We start from the raw sequence: 21881 nt of genomic DNA, 5'->3' as shown, positions 1-21881 counted from the left end.
ATACATTTTGATTTGTTTAACACTTTTTTGGTTACTACATCATTCCATATGTGTTATTTCATAGTTTTGATGTCTTCACTATTATTCTACAATGTCAACAATTGTAAAAATAAAGATAAAACCCTTGAATGAGTTGGTGTGTCCAACATTTTGACTGGTAGTATGTGTTTATATCTATATATATATATATATATATATACACAAATACATACATACAGTTGAAGTCGGAAGTTTACATACACCTTAGCCAAATACATTTACTCTCAGTTGTTCACAATTCCTGACAATTAATCCTATAAAAAATTCCCTGTTTTAGGTCATTTAGGATCACCACTTTATTTGAAGAACTTGAAATGTCAGAATAATAGTAGAGATAATGAATTATTTGAGCTTTTATATCTTTCATCACATTCCTGGTGGGTCAGAAGTTTACATACACTCAATTAGTATTTGGTAGAATTGCATTTAAATTGTTTAACTTGGGTCAAACATTTCGGGTAGCCTTCCACAAGCTTCCCACAATAAGTTGGCTGAATTTTGGCCCATTCCTCCTGACAGAGCTGGTGTAACTGAGACAGGTATATAGGCCTCCTTGCTCGCACATGCTTTTTCAGTTCTGCCCACACATTTTCTATAGGATTGAGGTCAGGGCTTTGTGATCGTCACTCCAATACCTTGACTTTGTTGTCCTTAAGCCATTTTGCCACAAGTTTGTAAGTATGCTTGGGGTCATTGTCCATTTCGAAGACCCATTTGCGACCAAGCTTTAACTTCCTGACTGATGTCTTGAGATGTTGCTTCAGCATATCCACATCATTTTACTTCCTCATGATGCCATCTATTTTGAGAAGTGCACCAGTCCCTCCTGCAGCAAAGCACCCCCACAGCATGATGCTGCTACCCCCATGCTTCACGGTTGGGATGGTGTTCTTCGGCTTGCAAGCATTCCCCTTTTTCCTCCAAACATAACGATGGTCATTATGGCCAAACAGTTCTATTTTTGTTTCATCAGACCAGAAGACATTTCTCCAAAACGTATGATCTTTGTCCCCATGTGCATTTGCAAACCGTAGTTTGGCTTTTTTATGGCGGTTTTGGAGCAGTGGCTTCTTCCTTGCTGAGCGGCCTTTCAGGTTATGTCGATATAGGACTCGTTTTACTGTGGATATAGATACTTTTGTACCTGTTTCCTCCAGCATCTTCAAAGTCCTTTGCTTTTGTTCTGAGATTGATTTGCACCAAAGTACGTTCATCTCTAGGAGACAGAACGCGTCTTCTTCCTGAGCGGTATGACGGCTGCGTGCTCCCATGGTGTTTATATTTGTGTACTATTGTTTGTACAGATGAATGTGGTACTTTCAGGTGTTTGGAAATTGCTCCCAAGGATGAACCAGACTTGTGGAGGTCTACAATCTTTTTTCTGAGGTCTTGGCTGATTTCTTTTGATTTTCCCATGGTGTCAAGCAAAGAAGCACTGCGTTTGAAGGTAGGCCTTGAAATGCATCCACAGGTACACCTCCAATTGACTCAAATGATGTCAATTAGCCTATCAGAAGCTTCTAAAGCCATGACATAATTTTCTGGAATTTTCCAAGCTGTTTAAAAGGCACAGTGAACTTAGTGTATGTAAACTTCTGACCCACTGGAATTGTGATACAGTGAATTATAAGTGAAATAATCTGTCTGTAAACAATTGTTGGAGGGGAAAAAAGGGGAAGAGGTGAAAAAAGCATTTGATCCCCTGCTGATTTTGTACGCTTGCCCACTGACAAAGAAATGATCAGTCTATCATTTTAATGGTAGGTTTATTTGAACAGTGAGAGACAGAATAACAACAACAAAATCCAGAACAACGCATGTAAAAAATTTTATAAATGTATTTGCATTTTAATGAGGGAAATAAGTATTTGACCTCTCCGCAAAACATGACTTAGTACTTGGTGGCAAAACCCTTGTTGGCAATCACAGAGGTCAGACGTTTCTTGTAGTTGGCCACCAGGTTTGCACACATCTCAGGAGGGATTTTCTCCCACTCCTCTTTGCAGATCTTCTCCAAGTCATTAAGGTTTCGAGCCTGACGTTTGGCAACTCGAACCTTCAGCTCCTTCCACAGATTTTCTAAGGGATTAAGGTCTGGAGACTGGCTAGGCCACTCCAGGACCTTAATGTGCTTCTTCTTGAGCCACTCCTTTGTTGCCTTGGCCGTGTGTTTTGGATCATTGTCATGCTGGAATACCCATCCACGACCCATTTTCAATGACCTGGCTGAGGGAAGGAGGTTCTCACTCAAGATTTGACGGTACATGGCCCCATCCATCGTCCCTTTGATGCGGTGAAGTTGTCCTGTCCCCTTATCAGAAAAACACCCCCAAAGCATAATGTTTCCACCTCCATGTTTGACGGTGGGGATGGTGTTCTTGGGGTCATAGGCAGCATTCCTCCTCCTCCAAACACGGCGAGTTGAGTTGATGCCAAAGAGCTCCATTTTGGTCTCATCTGACCACAACACTTTCACCCAGTTCTCCTCTGAATCATTCAGATGATCATTGGCAAACTTCAGACGGCCATGTATATGTGCTTTCTTGAGCAGGTGGACCTTGCAGGCGCTGCAGGATTTCAGTCCTTCACGGCGTAGTGTGTTACCAATTGTTTTCTTGGTGACTATGGTCCCAGCTGACTTGAGATCATTGAAAAGATCCTCCCGCGTAGTTCTGGGCTGATTCCTCACTGCTCTCATGATCATTGCAACTCCACGAGGTGAGATCTTGCATGTGCCCCAGGCCGAAGGAGATTGACAGTTATTTTGTGTTTGCAAATAATCGCACCAACTGTTGTCACCTTCTCACCAAGCTGCTTGGCGATTGTCTTGTAGCCCATTCCAGCCTTGTGTAGGTCTACAATCTTGTCCCTGACATCCTTGGAGAGCTCTTTGGTCTTGGCCATGGTGGAGAGTTTGGAATCTGATTGATTGATTGCTTCTGTGGACAGGTGTCTTTTATACAGGTAACAAGCTGAGATTAGGAGCACTCCCTTTAAGAGTGTGCTCCTAATCTCAGTTCATTACGTGTATAAAAGACACCTGGGAGTCAGAAATCTTTCTGATTGAGAGGGGGTCAAATACTTATTTCCCTCATTAAAATGCAAATCAATTTATAACATTTTTTACATGCGTTTTTCTGGATTTTTTTGTTGTTATTCTGTCTCTCACTGTTCAAATAAACCTACCATTAAAATGATACACTGATCAATTTTTTGTCAGTGGGCAAACGTACAAAATCAGCAGGGGATCAAATACTTTTTTCCCTCACTGTACATGAGGCCGAACAGCATTCCAACAGCAAATGCTACGTTGCCCAGATCCTGCAGCACCTTGACGCCTTCAAGGACAATCCCAGTGTCCTCTGGTTCCTCACTCGTGGCATTGTCTTCGATAATGTATATCCCCACAGTAGTGTCCTTAATGGCTGCCTTGGTGGACTCTTCATCCATGCCCTGAACAAGGCACAAAGGCAAAACTTGTCAATCATACAAAATGAATCATTCGTTTATTGAAGTGTTTATAGTTAGGGACTCTAGATTGCAAAAAGTATAGCTCATGAAGTATAAGAGCATGATACAGACAGAAATAAATTGTTGAGTATGTCTGACTTCAACTTAGGCCCTGGAACAAGTAGAGTGCCACTTTCAAGGTAAACTGAATTGGCCTGCTGAAGTTTTAGCTCAGCATCATAGGAGAATCGAGGCCAAGAGGACCGTGAGCTAGTAGACTCTGGAGAAGACAGTACAGTGGGGGAAAAAAGTATTTAGTCAGCCACCAATTGTGCAAGTTCTCCCACTTAAAAAGATGAGAGAGGCCTGTAATTTTCATCATAGGTACACATCAACTATGACAGACAAAATGAGGAAAAAAAATCCAGAAAATCACATTGTAGTATTTTTAATGAATTTATATGCAAATTATGGTGGAAAATAGGTATTTGGTCAATAACAAAAGTTTCTCAATACTTTGTTATATACCCTTTGTTGGCAATGACACAGGTCAAACGTTTTCTGTAAGTCTTCAAAAGGTTTTCACACACTGTTGCTGGTATTTTGGCCCATTCCTCCATGCAGATCTCCTCTAGAGCTGTGATGTTTTGGGGCTGTCGCTGGGCAACACAGACTTTCAACTCCCTCCAAAGATTTTCTATGGGGTTGAGATCTGGAGACTGGCTAGGCCACTCCAGGACCTTGAAATGCTTCTTATGAAGCCACTCCTTCGTTGCCCGGGCGGTGTGTTTGGGATCATTGTCATGCTGAAAGACCCAGCCACGTTTCATCTTCAATGCCCTTGCTGATGGAAGGAGGTTTTCACTCAAAATCTCACGATACATGGCCCCATTCATTCTTTCCTTTACACGGATCAGTCGTCCTGGTCCCTTTGCAGAAAAACAGCCCCAAAGCATGATGTTTCCACCCCCATGCTTCACAGTAGGTATGGTGTTCTTTGGATGCAACTCAGCATTCTTTGTCCTCCAAACACGACGAGTTGAGTTTTTACCAAAAAGTTATATTTTGGTTTCATCTGACCATATGACATTCTCCCAATCCTCTTCTGGATCATCCAAATGCACTCTAGCAAACTTCAGACGGGCCTGGACATGTACTAGCTTAAGCAGGGGGACACATCTGGCACTGCAGGATTTGAGTCCCTGGCGGCATAGTGTGTTACTGATGGTAGGCTTTGTTACTTTGGTCCCAGCTCTCTGCAGGTCATTCACTAGGTCCCCCCGTGTGGTTCTGGGATTTTTGCTCACCGTTCTTGTGATCATTTTGACCCCACGGGGTGAGATCTTGCGTGGAGCCCCAGATCGAGGGAGATTATCAGTGGTCTTGTATGTCTTCCATTTCCTAATAATTGCTCCCACAGTTGATTTCTTCAAACCAAGCTGCTTACCTATTGCAGATTCAGTCTTCCCAGCCTGGTGCAGGTCTACAATTTTTTTTCTGGTGTCCTTTGACAGCTCTTTGGTCTTGGCCATAGTGGAGATTGGAGTGTGACTGTTTGAGGTTGTGGACAGGTGTCTTTTATACTGATAACAAGTTCAAACAGGTGCCATTAATACAGGTAACGAGTGGAGGACAGAGGAGCCTCTTAAAGAAGAAGTTACAGGTCTGTGAGAGCCAGACATCTTGCTTGTTTGTAGGTGACCAAATACTTATTTTCCACCATAATTTGCAAATAAATTCATTAAAAATCCTACAATGTGAAAATGTTTTCCTCAATTTGTCTGTCATAGTTGACGTGTACCTATGATGAAAATTACAGGCCTCTCTCATCTTTTTAAGTGGGAGAACTTGCACAATTGGTGGCTGACTAAATACTTTTTTTCCCCACTGTATGTGATCTTGTTGCTACTGTGCTGTACTGTGCTGTCCAAACATAGACGTCTATGATTGGTTCGGATTTGATTAGGTCCGGACCAAATATCAACGTCCGTGGACATTGAAATCAAGCCCGCTTCTGACTGCACCAAAAAAAGACGGCTGGTCAGGACGGCGTTGTTCCGTTCTTAGTGGGATCAGTGATGACTTGCTCAGACTTAGCCAGAAATCACATCCTATTGAGGCGAGAGTGTTTTATCATCTGAAAGATACAATTATTTCCTTAAATGTCTTAATTTTCACACATAAAGAACAAGTGTGAATTCCCCAACTCCTGAATTTGCCCCCATTATTGCGTAACTTCCCTATTTTCCCATCTATACCAATACATTTCAAATGTTCTTAATATCCTCACACACACTTTTCTCACTGTAATCTGTGGATCATTCAGCTGCCGTCCGCTGTGAGTTGGCTGCAGTAGCAGCCAGAACACTGTGTGAGGGCACTTAGGACTGTAAAAAGAACTCCCCTGGAACTCAACTAAGGGCATATGACTCGTTCACCTTCATCATTAATGGTGGATACCTTCCCAGTCATGGGCCATGTATGCCAGCCGAAGCGATTTACTTTTTGGGGCCCTTCTGTTTGGTGACAACCTTTATTTGTCTAGACGAGAAATTCCTAATTACAGAACAGCTCAGTTGCCAGTTGGGATTGTAAATATGGGTTTATGGTTGGATTTTACAGTGAAAGGGGGCTGAGGTTTGGTGTCACGCGGAAAACAGCAAAGTCTGTATGGTGCTGTATATAGCTCTTTCTGTACGTAAATGTCTGCAGCATGACCGTGACATTATCGATAGAAATTCCAGAGCTTAGAATACCTCTTGAGTGTGCTATGGTTCCCCACCATACAGTATCTATGCAGGCTTCCTATTTTTTTTTTACTATGGGGACAGTGATGGGTCGACAATACCAGCTCTGTGTGAATGGTGCTAAAATGAGACCCTTGGTGTGAATAGAAGTGCTCTGACAAGTTATCCACTGCTTGGGGGATCTAGTGATGTGTGTGTGTGTGTGTGTGTGTGAATCTCGGGTTGGTCAGCAGCCTACAAGGCATATGATTACTGTGTTTGTAAACACATTCTCAGAGATCCAATAAATTCCTGAGTTCAGCCAATTTGGCATATGTCCTTCAGTCATGCCATTTCCATGATGGTCTACTAGAATGCAGACCTGGGTTGAAATACTATTTGAAATCATTTCAGATACTCTATCTGTGCTTGATTGAGCTTGCCTGGCTTAAGGGACCAATAGAATAGTTCCAAAACGGTGAACACCGCCCATCTGGCACTGCAAGCAGGCTAGAGCAAACTCTCAAAGTATTTGAAAGATGTCAAATAGTATTTGAACCCAGGTCTGCTAAAATGGTGGCTGGATGACTTATCACTGGCAAGGAGAAGCCAAGTGTGCATAAATCTTCTAAGGCCTGCAATACTGAGACGACAGCAGTCGCGCCTTCTCTTCATAATGACCTAGCCTAGAGACGCATACAGTCTTAGAAAAAAAAGTGCTATCTAAATTAAGTGGTTTAAGTGTTTCCATTACCCCTTTAGGCTAATTGAGCATTAATAAATTGGCGACAGCTGTATGCCCTTAACTTATCTGTTTCATGTCTCAGATACACAAAAAAGGTTATATCTGGAACCTTAAAGGGTTCTTCTGCTATCCCCATAGGAGAACCCTTTGAATAACCCTTTTTGGTTCCAGGTAGAACCCTTTTGAGTTCCATGTAGAACCTTTTCACAGAGTGTTCCACATGGAACCAAAAAGGGTTCTACCTGGAACCAAAAAGGGTTCTCCGATGGGGACAGCCAATGAATCCTTTTGGAACCCTTTTTTTCTAAGAGTGTATTGTCACAACATCACAACTGTACCTGATTCAAACCACAGCAAGTGCAGTAATGTTTGTGAATGAGAGTCACATATGTTTAGCAATGATCAAATAATCCTAATACTGTACATACACTGAAAAGTGCAGGTGTCTTATTGTGCTGTCCATGTGAAACTCTCCCTGGTTTGACCTTAATGTTTCTTTGTAAAAATAAAGGCACAACTTGACTGTTCCGACAAATGTTTTTTTAGTCACAGTGAAAATTTCAGGTCTGCTGAGTGAAAACTTGAACATTGTGAAAATTCTTTGTGCGTTTACTGTGAACACTGAGGCTGTACCAGCTATAAGTTACAGTTTTAACAGGGGTCAAGTAGGCTACTTTGGCTATATGATCATAATGTAGAGTAGGCCTACCAGAGTGGTCTACCATCAAAAACAATGGAGAAAATGCATCCCATAACATTTTAACATGGAAATAGCTGTTCTATCATTCAGCCTACAGTAGCAGCCAATGTGTGGTGTTCAATGTAGGCCTACATTCCATGAGACTTTTGAAAAAGACATGCACGGCTTGATATTAACCTGTTTATCCACTCAGGAGGTGAATGAACATGTTGTTGTGTTGTTTGATGCAAGAAAGTACTTTACAAAATAAAAAGCATCATTATTCCCATACCATTATTACAGAGAATCAGACAAATGATGCTACCCTCTGCCTATTGGCTACTTAGCTTATTCAACCCTGTCTCAAAATACAACACTGCCCCTTTAAGACAAAAAAAAAGTTATTTACCTGTGCTGTTGTAGGAAGCAATCACTACCCCATTGCTGACCACAAATTATCTATAACTGGGCTAATAACTCACTAACTAGCAAAGGATATTAACAAATGTGCACACCTCGCTACATGTAGCTCTCGCTTTGATCTCAAAATAAGCGCATCTACTCACGACTGCTCATGCTGTAAACACAGTCAAGTTCAACGTGAATGGCACAGATCCATTTATGGCAATGGTCTATTTGCATATAGGCCTACTGCAGCTCTGATTGGTTATGGCACACCAGTCTGTGTAGAGTACGGGCCTGAGTGTGCCTGTCAATGCAATATAATCCTACTAAGACGCGTTCTGCCTACAACAAAATCTCTTGCATAGTTAGTTTTGTTTCGGTATGTTGCATTGAAAGTGGCTAATATTGCGTTGATTCGATCACAATTCCCACAGTAAAGGGAAACGTTGTTAGGTGTTAACTAACGGGAAAACTCTGGAAAGTTGAGTGAAGTTCAATCTTGTGCTTCTCTGCATGGGCTGATATTTCTTCTGCGCAGCAGTCCCGGGGAGCTAGACGCAACATTGCACACACTTTTTCCCATTATGAATATGAATATTTGATTGAACGTTTTTGTCAGTGTGACCTTTTCATTTCACTTGACGTTACTTACCATCACAATAAGGGGGAAAGCTGACTAAATATAAAACACAAACCCCACAGTGAAACTGGACTTTCCAGTCCAACAACCCTCCTAAGTACACAACAGTAGATAATTACTAATGTGGACTGGCTGTGTGAACAGGTGGTTTAGATCATGCCATTCTAGGCTCTACAAGTCAAAGTTCGAGCTCCAGTTCAAGCTCAATATCGCCCATGCTGCTACTTATTTGGACATAGAGAAATGAGCACCAATGACAGCACTCTGAGAGAGACATAAGCTAGTTTAGTGTGGGTGTTGTTTTGAACCCTGAACTGGAGGTATTTGCTGGCAAGTGCCTGTTGTTGATGTGGTTAAGGGAAAAAGCCATTGAAAACTCCAATGTTAGACAGACTTGGCTAGCCCTAGCTGATGTTGTGGTAGCAGTGGATCACATATTTTTGCACATAGCTCCATGTGATGGTAGTATGAGGTATGTTTTTCTCCAATGGTGAGTTAAAGAGTAAAAATAACTCTAAACATGCTGTTGACATTAGGAATTTAACGTCAAACCATGTGACGACAGTGGGAAAGGGTGGAGAACAAAAACAAGGAGGAAAACAGATATATGGAGCAACTCCAGAATTCTGTAAGATTGGATTTGCTGGTGAAATGGATTTCATCTGAAATACTACTATACACTTAGTTTGCTTCAATTGCCCTGAGTTCTTCTTCCAAAAGTTCATATGGCAAGGACAGTGCAGACAAGCCTTCATTTTTTTGTCAAACTGATTTGGGATGGTATGTGCGTGTCAGAGTTTGTGTGAGTGAGTGGTCTATCCCAGACCCAAAGGCCACAACTTAATTTAGAGTTTTCAAGGAGCTTTATAATGTCCCTGTCAGAATGAAAATAACTCAGTCATTTGCCTTATACTGTAAGTTCTTTCATTTTTAAATGTATGCCCATTTCACAATGATGATGGAGGATTATGTTGCATTGTATTTGATTAATTAATACTGAGATTATAAAGCTTTGATGATGGAAATGTTAAAGGGAAACGGTCACATTTAGGACTCCTTCACAAAATTGCAACATTCATGTCTTCCATTGCTTTACCTACTGTGATGTCATATACATTATTTTCAGAATTATACCTGTCATAGATACTGTTACCTGTTGTGATGCTGAAAAGAACATAAACCTGCTATGACACTTCCTGTTCTATTTCATTTGCAGGTGTTCTTTTTGGTGCTTGGTAGAAGATGAGGAAACACCGGTTGTTACCGCTGTGCGCTCTTCTTGGCATCCTGTTCGCAGGACTTCTGCCCAAACTTGATGCCCAGGGACAGGAAGGTAAGCTTGACTCACTGTTTTTTTTCTTCAATTCAACTTGCAGGCCCTTGTGGTACCCTCTCTTAGGCCCCTGTCAAAAATGATGTATTTGTCAGCCAAGCTCAGTATCGGTTATTATTTCGCACTTCAGATATCCATTGATCTTAGTAGCACCTGGAAGGCCTCATTATTTTATATTATTTTATATTTTTTTGGTACTTTTTACCCCTTTTTTCTCCCCAATTTTGTGAAATCCAATTGGTAGTTACAGTCTTGTCCCATCGCTGCAACTCCCGTACGGACTCGGGAGAGTCGAAGGTCGAGGGCCATGCGGAAGGCCTCATCTGTAACTGTGACCATCCAGGTTATTGAAAAATCTGTGGATCTGTACAAGTGCTGTTGAGGATCATCCTTGTTGTTTTCAGCACAAATAATTAAATTGACAAAAATGTCAGACATTTAACAAAATGTAAGAATGACAATGCTAATATTGTTGTTAAGCTAGAGTTGTATTTATATTTATGGGTTGAGGTTCCGCCTTTCTTGAAACAAGAAAGGTTTGGGAACAAGTCAAAAGTGTCTAGTTCCCTGCAGGAACTTAAAGGGCTTTTCATGGTATGAATGAGAAAAACTCAATATGAGATCTACTCAGGAATCACTGTAGCCTTAGAGCGCAAGTCCAGTGTCATGTTTTGGAGCCCTGGCCTCACAGTTCCGCCTAGTTTATGGTAGCATGTTGGCAGGTGAGGTGAGCTAAGGTGTACTGCCTTAATATTTTAGCACCAGTTGATAGGCCTAGTTTCCAGCTGTACTGTTGTTCGGTACATTAACAGGGTCGTGGTTACAGTCATACCACTGGACTTGCTCTGTCACGGCTCGGTGAGAGTCCTCAAAACCAGGTTTCTTCTTTTGAAGATTGCGCACAGGGCCTGGCTGCCGATATATACTTTCTAGTGGATTCATCCTGGAGCATGGGACGAGAGAACTTTGAGCACGTCCGACAGTTTCTGTACAGCGTGGTTAAAGCTCTGCACGAGGGTGGCGGTGGCAGATTTCAGTTTGCCCTTGTCCAGTACAGCGGCTCGCCCAAAACTGAGTTCCAACTGAACACATACCCATCTCCGCTGGGGGCCCTGGCCCATATCCGGGCCATGGCCTACCGAGGGGGCGGCACCCGCACGGGCCGGGGCCTGGACTTCCTCATCCGGGCCCATCTGAATGCGGCGGCTGGCAGCCGCGCTGGCATGGGTGTGGCCCAGGCGGTGGTGATCCTGACAGACGGGCGCTCCCAGGATGACGTGGCTGAGCCGGCGCAGGTGCTGCGGCTAGCAGGCGTGAACATGTTTGCGGTGGGAGTGCAGGACGCCGTGGACTGGGAGCTCAGGGAGATGGCTAGCGTGCCAAAGGACGTACACGTGTTCAGCGTAGACTCTTTCCAGGCCCTGAGGGGTATTATCCAGGACTTAGTGGTGGGCTTGTGCGGCGCAGTCACCCAGGCCGGGGGTGCCCCCATGGCTGTCGAAGCCAAAGAAGTGCCTCGAGATGTGACAGGTAACAACAGGGGGCCTGTGTCACTACCATACTAATGCCCACATTATCATGTCAGAAGAAAGTAGCTGCAAATGTGTGGCCATGTCTGGATCGCGTCCTGTATTAACACAATTAAGGGGTATTTAACATGATAACCCTCATTTACCATCCACTGTCCGGCACCATTAACATCACTGTTTCTCATCATATTTTATTTGCCCGTAACACTATAAGATCACCACCCAGGTTTGCATGTTATTGACACTGAATGCTTCTCAGAAGAGGGCTTTTGATGGCACTGATGGCTGCTACGCCTCTTCCAAGACAGATTGACCAAATTTATAAAGCTTGCGCATGAACTGAGAACATGCCATCTCAGTCAATGGGAATATCCATTGCTTTTTTGATATGGTAAAGACATCACCATTCGTTTGCCAGTTTAGTTTGCTACATCAACATTGACTATGCAACAGTTACAAGCAGGATATTCAAACAATTCAACGTTCATGACAGACTGTTACAGGAGGATTATCATCTATTTACATGACACAGTAACAGGATATTCAATTCTATCATCTCTTTATTTGTCTATCTCTCTTTTCTTTATCATCAAATAAAGACAGATATGCAAAACACCTTCAGTCCATTATATTTGCCCTACAAAAATCACAACTGCTTTTGTCTCATTTAAACAAATCTCCATATATTAGACCCTTATAGCTTAGATCTTTGAAAAAGCGAATGAATAGCGGTGACAAGCTGTCTCTCCAATACGGCCTCCCGAAACACGGCGTGCAGCTTTTAACAATGGCTAACCACCCACCCACTGCTTGTGTGTCTTGTTTATGTTTGTTTGTGTTTAGTCTATGGTTTATCAGTAACTGTCAAACATGTGCATACTATTCTACAACTGAAACAGTGATGAACCTGCCTGGACTCATCCTTGACTTGCAGCAGAGCCTAGATCGAGAGATTTCAAGTTTTATCTAGCATAATATTGACAGGGCAAACACAGTGTAATATTAACAGGGCAAGTAAAAGATAACAGCTTAGCACAATGTACAATCAAATATTATAGAATAGTTATTTATTCTCTTAATTAACGGGAAGGGCTCTTAAGCATCAAGGATGGGCCACAGGGTCATGACTGGTACTCATTACTCTGAGGTCTGTAACATGAGTCTGCATGGAGTGGCTGAATTCAATGGAGTTGGCAGGAGGTTATGTTTAGGTTAATTATCATAGAACCCAAGCTGATATAAGACAGATAAAAAGGAGAAACTGACATTTTATGTTATACATGTTATACATATGTTAAAAAAAAACAATTTTAATATAATTATCATATTATGAGTATATTTTAAGTACAGTGCTACATTGGTAATGTTCTGTTGGGGTTGTTCATTTTCGCACTGAACTAAATTTTTATTTAAATAATCATAAATAACACATTTTGCAGAAAAATACATTTGTGGAGTATTTTAGCAAGCTACAGGGTCATGCTCAGAATAATTTGCATCCATCATCACTTCAGCCCAAGATCTAATCACTCCTTGGTTCAGCCTACATGCAGTATAATGTGCTTTTGTGATGTTTTTTTTTATGATTGATTGTGTTCATGAATGTTACATGCAATGATGTGCCAGCATGTTGTCTTTCTCTCCCTTTCTCTGTTTTAACGCTTTCACGTTGCATTTTGTTTCTGTTTTGTCTCTCTCTCTCCCTTTTAAGCACAAGAGTCAGCTGACCTTGTACTCTTAATTGACGGATCTGAGAACGTTGGAGAGGCCAACTTCCCCCGCGTGCGCGATTTGGCTATGAAAGTCATTGAGGGCCTCGATGTGGGCAGGGACACAATTCGGGTGGCTGTGGCTCTGTACAGCGTGGACCCAAAGGTTCAGTTCTTTCTAAATAACTATGACACCAAAGCCGCTGTCCTGGACGCTGTGAAGGCCCTTCAGTTCAAAGGCGGCGATGAGGCTAACCTTGGAGCCGCCTTGGAGGAAGTCGCTGAGAGGCTGTTGAATCCGGCATCAGGGGGCAGGGGAGAGGAGGGGGTGCCCCAAGCTCTGGTGGTGATCAGTGCTGGGCCGTCCAACGACGATTTCAGTGCGGGTGACAGGGCTCTAAAGGCAGCAAGCATTATCACGTTTGGCGTGGTGGTCGGCGGCGCGGCTACCGCCGAGCTGGAGACTATCGCCACAGACAAGAGCTTTGTTCTGTCGGCCCCCGATTTCAGGGCAGTGGCAAGCATGGGTGACCAGTTGCTACCATATATTAACGGGGTGGCCCAGCGCACCATTGTCATTCAGAATGAATTCACAGAAGGTAGGTAACTTCAATGCAAGGTAGGAGTGGGTGCGGGGTTCATGGAAAAAAATATTTTGTGTGTCTTGTAGCTGATTCCATACTTGAGGTAAGAATAATAAATCGCTGACAGCTAATTTGAAGGGGTTATATGTGATACATTCATGACACCTTTATGAGTGTTTCAATAAGACATTTATTCAACATTATTCAAGAGACATTTTCTAAATGAAAGTCCCTTAGAATAGCTCTTTAGCTTGTTCAATTTACCGACGCAGTGCCCAACCCCCTTACACCACACACAACAGGCTGGTAGCAGCACAGGGTCAGCCTCAGAGCACTAGGTTAGCCGTTGCTATTGCTTTGCTCAAGGCCACAAATGGCAACAAAACAAATAGTAATTTAACCTTTTCACATGTACCAACAAACGGGTGTGATCACTCTACAGTGGTCCCTGCAGCGTTCCTCAACCCAGTGTGATTAGAACGCTTATTTAGAACGTCCAGTTTCGATTGATGCAACAGTCAGCATTTGAGCTAACCACACTGTTTTTTAACAGAAACATTTTGCACAAACACAGTCCTTACAAAGTTATGTCCTGAATGTGACCAGTTTATTTTTGGATGCAATGTTCAGACATTCACAGAAGTAGCGACAGCATACACAATCATCCAAACCGGAAAATATAGGCTACGTTAGTCCTAGCGCTAACTGAGGAAAGATTGACGTAACACAAGCGGTCATATTTAGATAACTCTCGGCTGTCAGAAACCACAATATGAATTAGCTAATAGCAATTACTATTTATAATTCATCACATCGCGGGTGAGCTCACCATTGATCAAAATAATTGAGCACACTTTCTAGAAATCGAAAGTAATCCGACGATGGGTAGTTTGTGCACGCCACAATGTTTTTTCTTCTTCGCGTCAACCAAAGATAATAAGACGAGACAAGATGAGTTTGGTCTGTTTGCAGTATGCATGTTGAATGGGGTGTGTCGTCTACGATCATTCACTTCCCTTCATTCACTTCCGGAAGTTTACCCTTCATCTCATTATAACATCTTTGGTCTGACAGACGTTTACGTGACACCCAGAATGCATTGTATAATATCAACAAACATGGCGCCACACATAGATGGCAAATAGCTTAGCATTAGCTCATTGTAATCAATACAACCTTCAAAAAAGTATTTTACACAAATCATAGGTGTCCATTACAACCTATGCATTAATCAGAATGCATTATTTGTCACCAGTACTTGAAAACATTACAACTGTAAATACATTATGCTCCATACATACAGTTGAATTCTGAAGTTTACATACACTAAGGTTGGAGTCATTAAAACTTGTTTTTCAACCACTCCACAAATGTCTTGTTAACAAACTATAGTTTTGGCAAATTACTTGTGTGCATGACACAAGTAATTTTTCCAACAATTGTTTACAGACAGATTATTTCACTTATAATTCACTGTATCACAATTCCAGTGGGTCAGAAGTTTACATACACTAAGTTGACTGTACCTTTAAACAGCTTGGAAAATTCCAGAAAATGATCTCATGGCTTTAGAAGCTTCTGATAGGCTAACTGACATCATTTGAGTCAATTGGAGGTGTACCTGTGGATGTATTTCAAGGCCTACCTTCAAACTCAGTGCCTCTTTTCATGACATCATGGGAAAGTCAAAAGATATCAGCCAAAACCTCATTCAAAAATGGTAGACCTCCACAAGTCTGGTTCATCCTTGGGAGCAATTTCCAAACGCCTGAAGGTACCACGTTCATCTGTACAAACAATAGTACGCAAGTATAAACACCATGGGACCACACAGTCGTCATACCGCTCAGGAAGGAGACACGTTCTGTCTCCTAGAGATTAACGTACTTTGGTGCGAAAAGTGCAAATCAATCCCAGAACAACAGCAAAGGACCTTGTGAAGATGCTGGAGGAAACTGGTACAAAAGTATCTATATCCACAGTAAAACGAGTCCTATATTGACATAACCTGAAAGGCCGCTCAGCAAGGAAGAAGCCACTGCTCCAAAACCGCCATAAAAAAGCAAGACTACGGTTTGCAACTGCACATGGGGACAAAGATCGTACTTTTTGGAGAAATGTTCTCTGGTCTGATGTAACAAAAATAGAACTGTTTGGCCATAATGACCATCATTATGTTTGGAGGAAAAAGGGGAAGGCTTGCAAGCCGAAGAACACCATCCCAACCGTGAAGCACGGTGGTGGCAGCATCATGCTGTGGGGGTGCTTTGCTGCAGGAGGGACTGGTGCACTTCACAAAATAGATGGCATCATGAGGAAGGAAAATGATGTAGATATATTGAAGCAACATCTCAAGACATCAGTCAGGAAGTTAAAGCTTGGTCGCAAATGGGTCTTCCAAATGGACAATGACCCCAAGCATACTTCCAAACTTGTGGCAAAATGGCTTAAGGACAACAAAGTCAAGGTATTGGATTGGCCATCACAAAGCCCTGACCTCAATCCAATAGAAAATGTGTGGGCAGAACTGAAAACGCCTGTGCCAGCAAGGAGGCCTAAAAACCTGACTCAGTTATACCAGCTCTGTCAGGAGGAATGGGCCAAAATTCACCCAAATTATTGTGGGAAGCTTGTGGAAGGTTACCCGACATGTTTGACCCAAGTTAAACAATTTAAAGGCAATGCTACCAAATACTAATTGAGTGTATGTAAACTTCTGACCCACTTGGAATGTGATGAAAGAAATAAAAGCTGAAATAAATCATTCTCTCTACTATTATTCTGACACTTCACATTCTTAAAATAAAGTGGTGATCCTAACTGACCAAAGACAGGGAATTTTTACTAGGATTAAATGTCAGGAATTGTGAAAAACTGAGTTCAAATGTATTTGGCTAAGGTGTACAGTGGGGAAAAAAAGTATTTAGTCAGCCACCAATTGTGCAAGTTCTCCCACTTAAAAAGATGAGAGAGGCCTGTAATTTTCATCATAGGTACACGTCAACTATGACAGACAAATTGAGAATTTTTTTCTCCAGAAAATCACATTGTAGGATTTTTAATGAATTTATTTGCAAATTATGGTGGAAAATTTTTAGTATTTGGTCACCTACAAACAAGCAAGATTTCTGGCTCTCACAGACCTGTAACTTCTTCTTTAAGAGGCTCCTCCGTCCTCCACTCGTTACCTGTATTAATGGCACCTGTTTGAACTTGTTATCAGTATAAAAGACACCTGTCCACAACCTCAAACAGTCACACTCCAAACTCCACTATGGCCAAGACCAAAGAGCTGTCAAAGGACACCTGAAACAAAATTGTAGACCTGCACCAGGCTGGGAAGACTGAATCTGCAATAGGTAAGCAGCTTGGTTAGAAGAAATCAACTGTGGGAGCAATTATTAGGAAATGGAAGACATACAAGACCACTGATAATCTCCCTCGATCTGAGGCTCCACGCAAGATCTCACCCCGTGGGGTCAAAATTATCACAAGAACGGTGAGCAAAAATCCCAGAACCACACGGGGGGACCTAGTGAATGACCTGCAGAGAGCTGGGACCAAAGTAACAAAGCCTACCATCGGTAACACACTACGCCGCCAGGGACTCAAATCCTGCAGTGCCAGACGTGTCCCCCTGCTTAAGCCAGTACATGTCCAGGCCCGTCTGAAGTTTGCTAGAGTGCATTTGGATGATCCAGAAGAGGATTGGGAGAATGTCATATGGTCAGATGAAACCAAAATAGAACTTTTTGGTAAAAACTCAACTTGTCGTGTTTGGAGAACAAAGAATGCTGAGTTGCATCCAAAGAACACCATACCTACTGTGAAGCATGGGGGTGGAAACATCATGCTTTGGGGCTGTTTTTCTGCAAAGGGACCAGGACGACTGATCCGTGTAAAGGAAAGAATGAATGGGGCCATGTATCGTGAGATTTTGAGTGAAAACCTCCTTCCATCAGCAAGGGCATTGAAGATGAAACGTGGCTGGGTCTTTCAGCATGACAATGATCCCAAACACACCGCCCGGGCAACGAAGGAGTGTCTTCGTAAGAAGCATTTCAAGGTCCTGGAGTGGCCTAGCCAGTCTCCAGATCTCAACCCCATAGAAAATCTTTGGAGGGAGTTGAAAGTCCGTGTTGCCCAGCGACAGCCCCAAAACATCACTGCTCTAGAGGAGATCTGCATGGAGGAATGGGCCAAAATACCAGCAACAGTGTGTGAAAACCTTGTGAAGACTTACAGAAAACATTTGACCTGTGTCATTGCCAACAAAGGGTATATAACAAAGTATTGAGAAACTTTTGTTATTGACCAAATACTTATTTTCCACAATCATTTGCAAATAAATTCATTAAAAATCCTACAATGTGATTTTCTGGATTATTTTTTCTCATTTTGTCTGTCATAGTTGACGTGTACCTATGATGAAAATTACAGACCTCTCTCATCTTTTTAAGTGGGAGAACTTGCACAATTGGTGGCTGACTAAATACTTTTTTCCCCCACTGTATGTAAACTTCCGACTTCAACTGTACATACGTACATACTGTATGCTACTGTAGAAACCACAGCACGATATACAGAAAATAAGGCACTTAATTTGATAGGAACGCACACATGTCCGAAGTTATTATTCGTAAGGAAAATAACAAAGAAGGCAATGCGAGCACCAGCCAGAAAATGTGCCAATTCATGCAAGACTGCGCAAATGTCTGCATACTTGATCTGCAGAAACATTGGTGAAGTGCTTGGGCTCTCCTCGAAGAGAGAAGTTTGTCCGGGTCAGTAAAGCCTCAAACATAAATTGTCCGCAACACTGAAATGGGCTACTTCTATGTGAATTAATGAGGAGGCGGAACACACCTCAATTCAAACTGTTGTTAGAAAATACAAATTGTTAGAAAATTGAAACATAGCCTATAGATAATTAGCAGGCAGCGCGTGTTAACTGTCCTGTTGCATAACAATAACATTTTGGAACAGTGAGAGCATTCTGACATCACGTGCATAAAACAACTCATGCTGGGGCGACCATTCGAGATATTTGGAACTCATGTGTGAAAAGGTTAAAAGTGCAATATGTAGACAGCTCCGCCATTTCCTGATTGCTAAAATTCAAAAATGTTCGCCTGATTTCAGTTTGTGCCAAAACAAGCAATATAGTATAGTGTATATAGTGTAGGGAATCATTGTCATATCTAAACCGCTGTGAAATATATTTTCAGCTGTTTGAAGCTGGTGTATAAAACCGAAAATGAAAAGGCGCAAAAAGGGAAGCATACAAAATTTTGCACATAGAGCGGATCTACTGCTTATCAGACTTGCTTTCAATGAGAATGACAGATTAACTCACATTTCTATCTGAAATCTGTCAGGTCCTACATAAAGCTGCATAATGGATCTTTAAATATCTAAAATATTTGAGTTGTGCTTGATTGAGCTATGCTGGCAGAATGGAACCAATGGAATAGTCCCAAATGTGGCACACAAGTAACACCTGCAAACATCTGGCTCACTTCCACAAGATGTCCTATTAGCCATTGTATTTGAACCGTCAACGTTCTACTTACTGGCCCGCCTCAAGGTTTGAAGCTACCTGACACACTTTGGTTCTCTGATTTTCTTTATTGATTTATCTATTTAGAATTTTTTTTTAAAGTACTGTAATGAAAATTGACTTTTGTTTTAAAAACGTATCTTGCATAAATGTGTTATGAATGTTTTTGTTGTTATGAATAATACTGCAACACTCAAAAAGTTATCATGACTGGTTTCATGAAGGTGTTAATGTATACGTGTAATTTTTTACCTTACGTGGTATCATGTAAGGTGTTAATAAATCATTGCACTTAATCTAATTGTAAGACAGCAGGTGCTTGAAATTTGGGGGTTAAGGGTACGCTCTTTATTGATCTCAATCTAATAGTTCAATATAATATTAATATTGAAATGGATAACATTTCACAAATATGGTGTGAGGACAATTGTGATGACAGTTATAACAATAGAAAGACAAGATAGCATCTTGACCTGATTTCTAACATTAACCAGCTTGTTGACAATAAATAACAGACCTAACAAGCATTACTAAACATAAACAAAATGAACTGACTACTGAAATAGTTTATTCAATTGGCTATATACAGCTGACATACAAAAAAGCAACATGATATACACCACCAGTCAAGAGTTTGGACACACCTACTCATTCAAGGGTTTTTCTTTTATTTGGACTATTTTTTACATTGTAGAATAATAGTGAAGACATCAAAACTATGAAATAACACATATGGAATCATGTAGTAAACAAAAAAGTGTTTAAAAAAATCTAAATATACGTTATATTTGAGAATCTTCAAAAATATTGTGGCTAGCTCAAGTGCTGACTGTTGCGTCAATCGAAACTGGACGTTCTAAATAAGCGTTCTAATAACACCGGTTTGAGCGTACGCTGCAGGGACCACTGTAGAATGATCACACCCTTTGACTTGATGACAGCTTTGCACACTCTTGGCATTCTCTCAACCAGCTTCACCTGGAATGCTTTTCCAACAGTCTTGAAAGAGTTCCCACATGCTGAGCACTTGTTGACTGCTTTTCCTTCACTCTGCGGTCCGACTCATCCCAAACCATCTCAATTGGGTTGAGGTCGGGGGATTGTGGAGGCCAGGTCATCTGATGCAGCACTCCATCACTCTCCTTCTTGGTAAAATAGCCCTTACACAGCCAGGAGGTGTGTTGGGTCATTGTCTCGTTGAAAAACAAATGATAGTCCCACTAAGCCCAAACCAGATGGAATGGCGTATCGCTGCAGAATGCTGTGGTAGCCATGCTGGTTAAGTGTGCCTTGAATTCTAAATAAATCACAGACAGTGTCAACAGCAAAGCACCCCCACACCATAACACCTCCTCCTCCATTCTTTACAGTGGAAAATACACATGCGGAGATCATCCGTTCACCCACACCGCGTCTCACAAAGACACGGCAGTTGGAACCAATTTGGACTTTAGACGAAAGGACAAATTCCACCGGTCAAATGTCCATTGCTCGTGTTTCTTGGCCCAAGCAGGTCTCTTCTTCTTATTGGTGTCCTTTAGTAGTGGTTTCATTGCAGTAATTCGACCATGAAGGCCTGATTCACATAGTCCCCTCTGAACAGTTAATGTTGAGATGTGTCTCTTACTTCAACTCTGTGAAGCATTTATTTGGGCTGCAATTTCTGAGGCTGGTAACTCTAATGAACTTATCCTCTGCAGCAGAGGTAACTCTGGGTCTTCGATTCCTGTGGCGGTGCTCATGAGAGCCAGTTTCATCATAGCGCTTGATGGTTTTTGCAAGGGCACTTGAAGAAACTTTCAAAGTTCTTGAAATGTTCCGTATTGACTGACCTTCATGTCTTAAAGTAATGATGGACCGTAGGTTCTGTTTGCTTATTTGAGCTGTTCTTGCCATAATATGGACTTGGTCTTTTACCAAATAGGGCTATCTTCTGTATATCCCCCCTACCTTGTCACAACACAGCTGATTGGCTCAAACGCATTAAGAAGGAAATAAATTCCACAAATTAACTTTTAAGTAGGCACACCTGTTAATTGAAATGAAAAGCTGTCATCAAGGCAAAGGGTGGCTATTTGAAGAATCTCAAATATATAATATATTTTGATTCGTTTAACACTTTTTTGGTTACTACATAATTCCATATGTGTTATTTCATAGTTTTGATGTCTTCACTACTATTCTACAATGTAGAAAATTGTAAACATAAAGAAAAACCCTGGAATGAGTAGGTGTGTCCAAACTTTTGACTGGTACTGTAGTAGGTTTGGTATAGTTTGGTTATCTTGCTGTCTTACTTATATGTAGATGTTGTTTATACAGTTTTCTAGATTTACTGTAAATCTTTTCATCTCTTCCTGTGAAGCAGGAACGTCATTTTATTGCATCAGGTTTTCATTTCATTGGTGGGCCCTATTGTAAAGTAGAAGCTATTCATTTTTGGAAGTAAACTACAGTTACCCCCTTCTCTTAAAGAAGTAGC

The 21881-nt window shown here is 41.6% G+C and overlaps 1 protein-coding gene across 4 annotated transcripts in view; it reads left to right on the top strand.

The window, feature by feature from the left end:
- LOC311130043 (collagen alpha-3(VI) chain-like) overlaps nucleotides 1-21881 on the top strand; it is a 131461-nt gene that overhangs the window by 23414 nt on the left and 86166 nt on the right. For all 4 annotated transcript variants that reach the window (XM_084162663.1, XM_084162665.1, XM_084162664.1 and 1 more), the window contains exon 2: nucleotides 9901-10017. In XM_084162663.1, the coding sequence (XP_084018789.1) occupies nucleotides 9927-10017 (91 nt within the window). In that variant the 5' untranslated portion in view covers nucleotides 9901-9926. The remainder of the gene's footprint in view (nucleotides 1-9900; nucleotides 10018-21881) is intronic.

This window comes from Coregonus lavaretus, assembly GCF_964263955.1.
Source record: "Coregonus lavaretus genome assembly, chromosome: 5".
Taxonomy (NCBI): Eukaryota; Metazoa; Chordata; class Actinopteri; order Salmoniformes; family Salmonidae; genus Coregonus; species Coregonus lavaretus.
This window is presented reverse-complemented; position numbering and strand designations above follow the sequence as displayed.